At 47.9% G+C, this 7,728-nt stretch overlaps 1 protein-coding gene across 1 annotated transcript; it reads right to left on the bottom strand.

Moving 5' to 3' along the window:
- Positions 1-1,117: 1,117 nt before the first annotated feature.
- LOC129011900 (proline-rich protein 20E-like) lies at positions 1,118-3,246 on the bottom strand. Its single transcript, XM_054447283.2, has 2 exons — positions 3,195-3,246; positions 1,118-1,731 (listed from the first exon to the last, which is right to left on the bottom strand). The coding sequence occupies exons 1-2, from the start codon at positions 3,244-3,246 to the stop codon at positions 1,118-1,120; spliced, it is 666 nt and encodes a 221-aa protein (XP_054303258.2).
- Between the last annotated feature and the right edge of the window lie 4,482 nt (positions 3,247-7,728).

The following is a 7,728-nucleotide window of genomic DNA, read 5'->3' as shown; positions in this document are numbered from 1 at the left end:
TAATTTCCTTGCTTACTGAATCTTATTGCATCCCACTTCTTCCAGGTTGTCTGGTTTGGCTTTTTCCTGGCTGAAAAACATGACTTGTACTTTCACTGTGCATAACAGTTCCATTCCAATCGCCTTGTACAGAAAGGGGGTTTAGCCGCTTGCAGGTTATAAGTTGTGTAGTCTAAGTTCAGGGGAAGCTCAGGCTTCAGGTCCAGTCTGAGTAGGATTCTGCCTTTTCCTCCCTTTTCTGGATGCCATTCCTCCCTTCATGTGGCCATGCCCTTGAGCGGAAACTGCCTGCCTCCTTCTCTCCCCAACGATTTCTTTGATTGCTCATAGAACACTAGATTCAGAGTGATTTCCCTCTGGAAGCTCTGAGGATATTGCACCATTGCTTTCCATAGTCATCCATGCTGGCAGGCAAAGTCTAAGGTCACCCTACTTCTGCTTTCCTTGTAAGCCTCAGCTCTCAGGCAGCTTTTGGGATGTTCTCTTCACCATACTTCATACTCTCAACGGGTGTTATTCTTGTATCCTGCTCAGGACTCACAGACTTCTTCCATTGGGAGAAATCATTGGCCATGATTTCTTTGTATATTGCTGTCATACACATGTTCTGGCTCTCTCGGGAGAGCTCCATGTTAGATGACCTCCGGTCCTCAGGATGACTGTTCTTTCACACTGTCCATCTCTCTCTTGCCTAAGCACCTAGTTTTTACTGATTCGTTCCTCAGTCCTGTCTATTCTGTGATGCAAACCATCAACATAACTTTGGATTCCAACAACCTTGATTTTCATCCCAAGTATCTCTAATTGGCTTTTAATATAAGGACAAGAAGATTAGGGGAGTTGCTAGCTTATTTGAACAAGCATTGAGGAACTCCGTGCATGTGTAACTTTGACAGAAGGTACAAAGCAGAGACAAGAGGGGCATTGGAAGCAGATGGACTACTGTCAGGATCCTAGGAGGACTGCCTGGAGGTTCCATTCTGACAAGATAAGGTCAGGGCTCCGGTTGAGATGGGAGGTGAGGAGTGGAGCAGAAATGGGGCTGGTGTTTGGGGCTGGGGGGAAAGTCCAGGTGGAAGAAAGGGAGGCTGGGAACAATGTGGGTGACAGATAGAGGTCAGTATGCAATGTCGGTGACAAACACTGGGACCCCTTGCACATAGGTGCTGTAGGGGGTTTGAATGATCTGTAAAGCAGCTGAGCCACCCAGAGCCCTAAACCCGATGCAGGGATAGAGGGTCAACATGGGCTGCCTGGCGACAGCCTGAGGCCCAGAGGCAGGGGGCGGCTCCTGAAGGCCTAGCTCAGGCTGGGCCACTTCCAGGCCAGGGCCTTCCTGCACAGTTACAGGCACAGGAGCTGTTTCAGAAAGAGAGAAGGCTGCCGTCTCCGTGATTTCCTGTTCCCCCTGGTGGCCTGGCTCTCCATAGTGGTCCAGTTGGATGTGCAAGTCTGGTCCCAGCAAGCGTTCTGCCCCCTGTCTCGGGCCAGCGTCCCTGCGGGGCCCACCGCCTCTGCCACAGCCTCGCCCTGGCCACTGGCTTCCTCCCGGGCGCCAGCCTCTCTCTGCAGGACGAGCTGACTCTGTGGGAGCTGGGGGCTGCCATCTGAAGGGTGTCAAGTAAGCAATGGGTTTTGCGGGTTGGGCTGGCTGTGCAGGCCCATCTGCTTCCACGGAGTCTTCAGGGTCCGCAACAGAGCAGCCTGGCTCTCTAGGAGGCCCACCTGAGGCTAAAAGAGAAGCAGAGTGTGAGCAGACAGAGATAGAAGGAATTTTACCCATCAATCAGTTACAAGATACTTTTAAAAATAAATACTCAGAGAAAATAGGGATTTTTGAAGTTAAAATTATGAGAGAAGAAACAAAACTCTCCATGGAAACTTGAGAATGAAGTTGAGAAGACCTACCAGAGAAGAAAGCAAAAATCTAAAATGATGGAAAGAAGGATAAAATATAAGAAAATTAGAGGTATATTGTCACTGAGACAGATCACCATAAAATTTCAGGGTGCTGACTATGAAGAGTAGATTCTAAAAGATTCTAGAGAGCGGGAGAAACAGAAATAAAGGAAAGATGACATGGAAAGGGCTAGGATTCCACATGTCTCAAAAATCAGACATCTCAAAAGCAATAGTTAATTCTAGAACATAACTGAAAATGTCTTCAAAATTTCAAGGGAAATGGATTTCCCACCTAAAATTTCATATGCAACCAAAGTTTCACTTAAGAATCAGGGAGGGTTGAATAAAGATGTTTCAGACCAGCAAGATCTTAAATAATTTCCTTTCAATGGATGCTTTATTGTTATGCATCTATCAAACTAGACAAGATTGAAAGATTTAGGACACTCAGTGTATGAAAGGAAATGTTTTGGAGAACAATGTGGCAATAGCCGTAAAATTCCAATTCCTCCAGAAAAGAACAAGGTGGAAGTACTGGTTTATTATAGATCAAGATGTAGTATGAGGACTTGCGCCACTACAGAGAAATGGTAAAACAAGAAAAATAAAACAGAAAAAGAAAAAAAACACCAGATTTGGGAAACGGGATACAATTCAAAAGAGGGAAAGGAATTTCCCAGACGACGTGGAAGCTGGGAGCAGACTTATAGCAAGCAGCCCAGGTTGAGGCAGGCTATGAGAAGGTGAAACAGAGAATGCTTGATTAAGTTTGAATTTAACCAATTGGGGAAGAATTAGAGAAGGAACTAGTGATAAGTAAGCCCATAATCACCCAAGGTAAGTATTAAGTCCTGGAAAATTCAAGTTATGCAGGAAGAGGAAAGTAATCCTCTTAATATTCTCCCCGCTCCCAGGCACTGGGGGAGGGACAGAGGGTGTGTGTCCTGGGGAGTGTGTGGCATGGTGCTTGGGTGATTGGTGGTGGGGGTGGCAATGTTTAAACTACAGCTAAATATTCCTCTACTCTAGAGGGAAGGCCATCACTAAACTCTAAATGGGAAAAGAAATAGCAGTAGTGTATGCATGTTATTTAAAGAATGAGAGGGAATGCTAAAGAATTGGCTGCACAGATGGAGATGCTGTTCCTAAAGGTGTGGGAGATTGAGAAGGAGCAGGAGCTGCTGCATTTCATAGCACGCCACATTTGCCTCTTGAAGTTCTATAAGTCAATACCAAAGGTAAAGTAAAAATCCAGAAAAAATGAAAAAGAGAGTGGCAGGCGTTTGACGTACCTTGGTTAGTGGCCGTGGAGCGAAATTGCATCGAACGCCATGGTTCCTCCATGAGCAATCTGCGGGAGGGGGTGGGGAGAAAAACACATCAGCAGGGTAAAACCACAGCCTCATTTCCCAAGCGCCAGGCATTGATGCAGACCCCTACCACACACCCTCCTCCAGGGCCTCCGATTCCCACAGGCCTCCGAGTACTTGGCTGCCTGGGCACCAACCGAGCCCACGGGGCCACCCAAGAGGACTGGTATGAAGGTAGGGATTGGGGTGGGGGTTGCGGTTGTGGCGGACTTCCATACCATAAAGGGTGTGGGGGAAGCTAGTAGCCAGCAGGGCTTGGCCTAGAGGCGGTTTAATTTATCCCAGTTCCTACAGGCAAAACTGGGAGAGGGGAGACTAAAGTAGGCTTCCTGGAGGAATGATTCCTCCTTAGGGGAAGTGGGAAGAAAGGTGGGAACAGAGAACAGATTTCGGGAAAAGAGTGGTGACAAGGCAGGGGGAAGGCCGTGGCCTTTCTAGGGGAATGAGGATTCCATCCCCAACTGCACCCATCCAAGATCTATCAAACCCTTAGGGTCACCCAGACACACAGCTGATCTTCCTACAGCTGGCTCCGGAGATCAGAAAATTGGGAGACTCTTCGACGAAGAGAGGCCCGAAGAGCTGGAGGTGTCCACAGGTTCACCGTTGTAGCTCTGAGGTCGTCCTCCCGCAGTCAGCCAGGCAGCCAGGCAGGCAGGCAGGCAGGCAGGCAGGAGCGCGCAGCTGGTTCTGGCTCCCAGCCCAGCAGAGAGCCGACTGCTGGAGGCCGAGCGCGGTCCCTCTCATATGGCAGCAAGGCAATCACGTAAGGGAAGGGCGTCGTCAGAGGGGGGCCCTCTGGGGCGGGCCTGGCTGGGCTTGCGAGGTGCATTGGGCCAGTCCCCTGCCAGTCAAATGGGGCCCTGCTGAGATGCCGCCATTTCTAGAAGTCAGTGGTTGATTGATTAATCTAATCATTGAGGAAAAAAATGCAGAGCGACCTTTAAGTGCCAGCAAAAGGGAGGTGTGGTGCCCTGAAAGTGGCTAATGGGAAGATTTGATTAGATTACATCTGAGCGAGGTCAAGGAAAGCATCCAAAGGCGGGAAATTTGGGCTGAAAAGTGGAATACATAAAATTTGAAATGAGTCGACCTGAACCGGGTTGGGAGAGGCAGGGGAGTGAAGAAAGTGTGCCGAGGCCCGGACTGGAAGGGAGTCCGGCACGTTCTGGGAACTGACGGGAGGCCAGGGCCAAGCCCAGAGGTGGTGCGAGGTGGAGGCAGGGGCCGCGCAGGAGCTGGTCTTGTTCCAAGGCAGCAGAAAATCATGGAACGGTGTCCTGCAGTGGGTTCACATTTCAAAAACGACAGGCCTGGCTGTGAAGGAGAGCCAACCCAGGGTCCACAGAATAAGGGAGAGGCAAGAAGGCTATTGCAGCCCTCGGGGATGGGCGCAGGGTCCTATTAGACTGAGACTGAGGGAGGTAGAGGAGGAGAAAGTTCCCTGGTGGGAGAGAAATTTACAAGAGAAAGCGAGACGCAGTGTGGAGAGCCCTTGGAGAAGAGACTGCGGCCTTGGTAGCCCGCCCGTTCATTCAGACAGAGGTGGACCAAGAACCTGCTCTGAATGGGAAGACGCGGAGCTTGGCTTGCGCACATCGGGTTGAAGGAGCTTTTGAGTTGCCCGGTGAGGTTGTCAAACGGCCTTTCGTAAAACGAGTCGAGCTCAGAGAGAGACGGCGATGGGGCTGGAGATGCGTTGTGAGACACACACCACCGTCTTTTATTGCTGTGGGTGCACACACGGGCGGAGGAAGACAGCAGGAAAGACACCAGGACACTGGAGGGGAACCCACAGTGGGTTAGTTGGTTGGTTTGCCTTCTTGTTTTTTAGAGAGACGGGTTCTCGCTCTGTAGCCCAGGCTGGAGTGCAGTGGCGCGTTCTCGGCTCACTGCGGCTACTTGGGAGGCTGAGACAGGAGAATGAGTTCAAGTGATTCTCCTGTCTCAGCCTCCGCAGTAGCTGGACTACAGGTGCGCGCCACCACATCGGGAAAATTTTTGTATTTTTTGGAGAGATGAGGTTTCGCTATGTGCCCAGGCTTGTTTGGAACTCCCGAGCTCAAGAGATCCTGCCCGCTCAACCTCCCGAGTAGCTGGGACCACAGGGGCAAGCCACCATGCCCGGCTAATTATTTTTCTGGTTTGTGTTTTTCGTTGAGATTAGGTTTTGCTATGTTTTGTCGTAACTTACCTTTTCTGTCCCAAGACCCCATCCAGGGTACCACATTACAATGAGTCATGGTTCCCCTTGGCTGCCACAGTTTCTCACACTGGCCTTGTTTTTGTTGACCTTGACACTTTGAATACTGGTCAGATGTATTTTAGGATGTCCTCTCCTGAAGTTCGTCTGATCTGACTGGAATTATATGTTTTTGTAAGGAAGATTGCAGAGGGAAAGTGTCGTTCCCATCCCATCCTGTCTAGACTAGGCACCATCAGCAGGGCTTGTCACTGCTGCTATTAGTCCTGGTCACCTGGCTGGGGCAGTGTTGATTAGGTTTCTCCACCATCAAGTGATTTTCCCAACTCTTTCTCTACTGTATTGTTTGGAAGTCACTACCTGTAGCCTATACTTTAAAAAAGGGAAGTTATACTTTATCTCCTTGCAGGGGAATAGCTACCTAAATTATCTGGAGTTCTCCTGGGTGGAGGATTTGCCTATTCTTCCCCATGTGTTTATTTATTTAATCATTCATTTATATCAGCATGGACTCATGGACGTCTATTGTATACTTTGGTTTATAATCCCATACTTCAGGGGATGAATGATTTAATAATTGAACTAATTATTTTGTTAAATATTTAACTTAAATATTCAATTACTTATTATTTAGTGAGTTACTTTGTCACTCAAAGTTTCCACCTTTGGCCACCGGGAGCTCCTTTAGTTGGCTTCTGTGTCCTTTTGTCAACCTCCCATCACTGCAGCTTTTGGTTTTGTTTGGTTTTGGGCTGCTCCTTTCTCCCTGGCACCACAGGATGCTCCACGCTTACTTGCCTATTCTCATCCTTATTGGGGTTTCCTGTGCTCACTGACCACACCCATAGATTCTTTTATGAAGGTTCCATTCAACACTTTTCTCTTTCTTATTGGGTAACTTTCTTTTTCTTTTTTTTTTTTGTTTCTTTTTCCAATTTGAGACGAACTTTTCCTCTTGTCGCTCAGGCTGCAGTGCCACAGCATGACCTCGGATCACTGCAATGGGGCAATCTTGGCTTCCTGCAACCTCCGCCTCCTGGCTTCAAAGGATTCTCCTGCCTCAGCCTCCTGAGTAGCTGGGACTATAGTGGCCCACCACCATGCCTGGCTAATTTTTCTATTTTTATTAGGCTGAGGCATGAGGATCGCTTCAACCCCGGGAATGGAGGTCTCGGTGAGCTGAAGCCACTCACTGCACTCCAGCCTGGGTGAAAGAGTGAGACTCTGTTTGAAAATCAATCAAGAAATGAATGAATAAATAAAGCAAGAGAAATTACCAAGAGATCTTGGAGCCTGCCTGGAGTCTGAGCTACTTAGCAAGCTGATGTGGGAGGATCACCTGAGCTGAGGAGGTTCAGGCTGCACTCAGCTGTGATTGCACCACTGCACTCCAGCCTGGGTGACTGAATGAGACCCTGTCTTACTCCACGTACAGATGTTTAATGAAGCACTTCGGTGGTAGAAATATCCTGGAAGCGGCGTATCAGCGGACCGTCACCTGCATAGTGTAAAACCTGTGCATCTTTCAGACAGATATACAGCAAGAAGATAGTGGCACATGTGTGTAGGATGACTGTGAGGGTGCTTTCTGGCTTAAGGAGGACAGACCCCAAAGGCAAGCCAAGAAGCAGCTCCCACTGCACAGTGCTCATTGTGATCCACGCCACGCTTCAACACAAAGTCACCTGTTCCTACTTTGGAGACGCACGTGCTCCACAGAGGCGCTGGTCCTGACCACACCCGCGTTACCCGCCTGGACCCTATAGTCACTTCAGCATGACCCCTGGCAGATGGCATGCCAGGTGTTTTTAAACGCGAGCCACAAACGATGCTCTTCTTGTATGTGTTTGTTGGTGTAAACTTATGTGATTATGGGGAGAGATGCAATATGAATGGAGAACAGAGACCGTAGACACTATTTTTCTACCTTTTTTTCTGCTTTTAGTAAAAAAATTTTATATTTGTGATTGGTGAAATTTTAGTAAAAGAACTGTAGTATAAAGCAAGTCTTAAGAGAAAGGTTTATTTAAAAGGATTGAATGCACAAGAAAACAATCTTTGATGTAAAAAGTTATCTTTATTTTATTTGGACATTTACAAACGAGTGAAAATCAGCTAATAAAAGCCTACTGAATAGAACACAAAATACAAAAATTCGTAATACACCTTTTGTCAAACTCTGAAAAGATGGGAACTACCTCAACTTAAACATCTATGAGAAACTTGCAGCAAACATCTTGGTTAATGGTGAAA

Source organism: Pongo pygmaeus, chromosome 14, assembly GCF_028885625.2.
Source record: "Pongo pygmaeus isolate AG05252 chromosome 14, NHGRI_mPonPyg2-v2.0_pri, whole genome shotgun sequence".
Taxonomy (NCBI): domain Eukaryota; kingdom Metazoa; phylum Chordata; class Mammalia; order Primates; family Hominidae; genus Pongo; species Pongo pygmaeus.
The sequence above is the reverse complement of the archived record's forward strand: the minus strand, read 5'-3'. Positions and strand labels throughout refer to the sequence as shown.

Bases quoted from the DNA above. Each gene is read 5' to 3' on its own strand.
- LOC129011900 (XM_054447283.2), bottom strand. From the start codon at position 3,246: ATGGAGGAACCATGGCGTTCGATGCAATTTCGCTCCACGGCCACTAAC. The intron at 1,732-3,194 runs GTACGTCAAACG...CTTCTCTTTTAG, and splicing joins CTCCACGGCCACTAACCAAG to CCTCAGGTGGGCCTCCTAGA.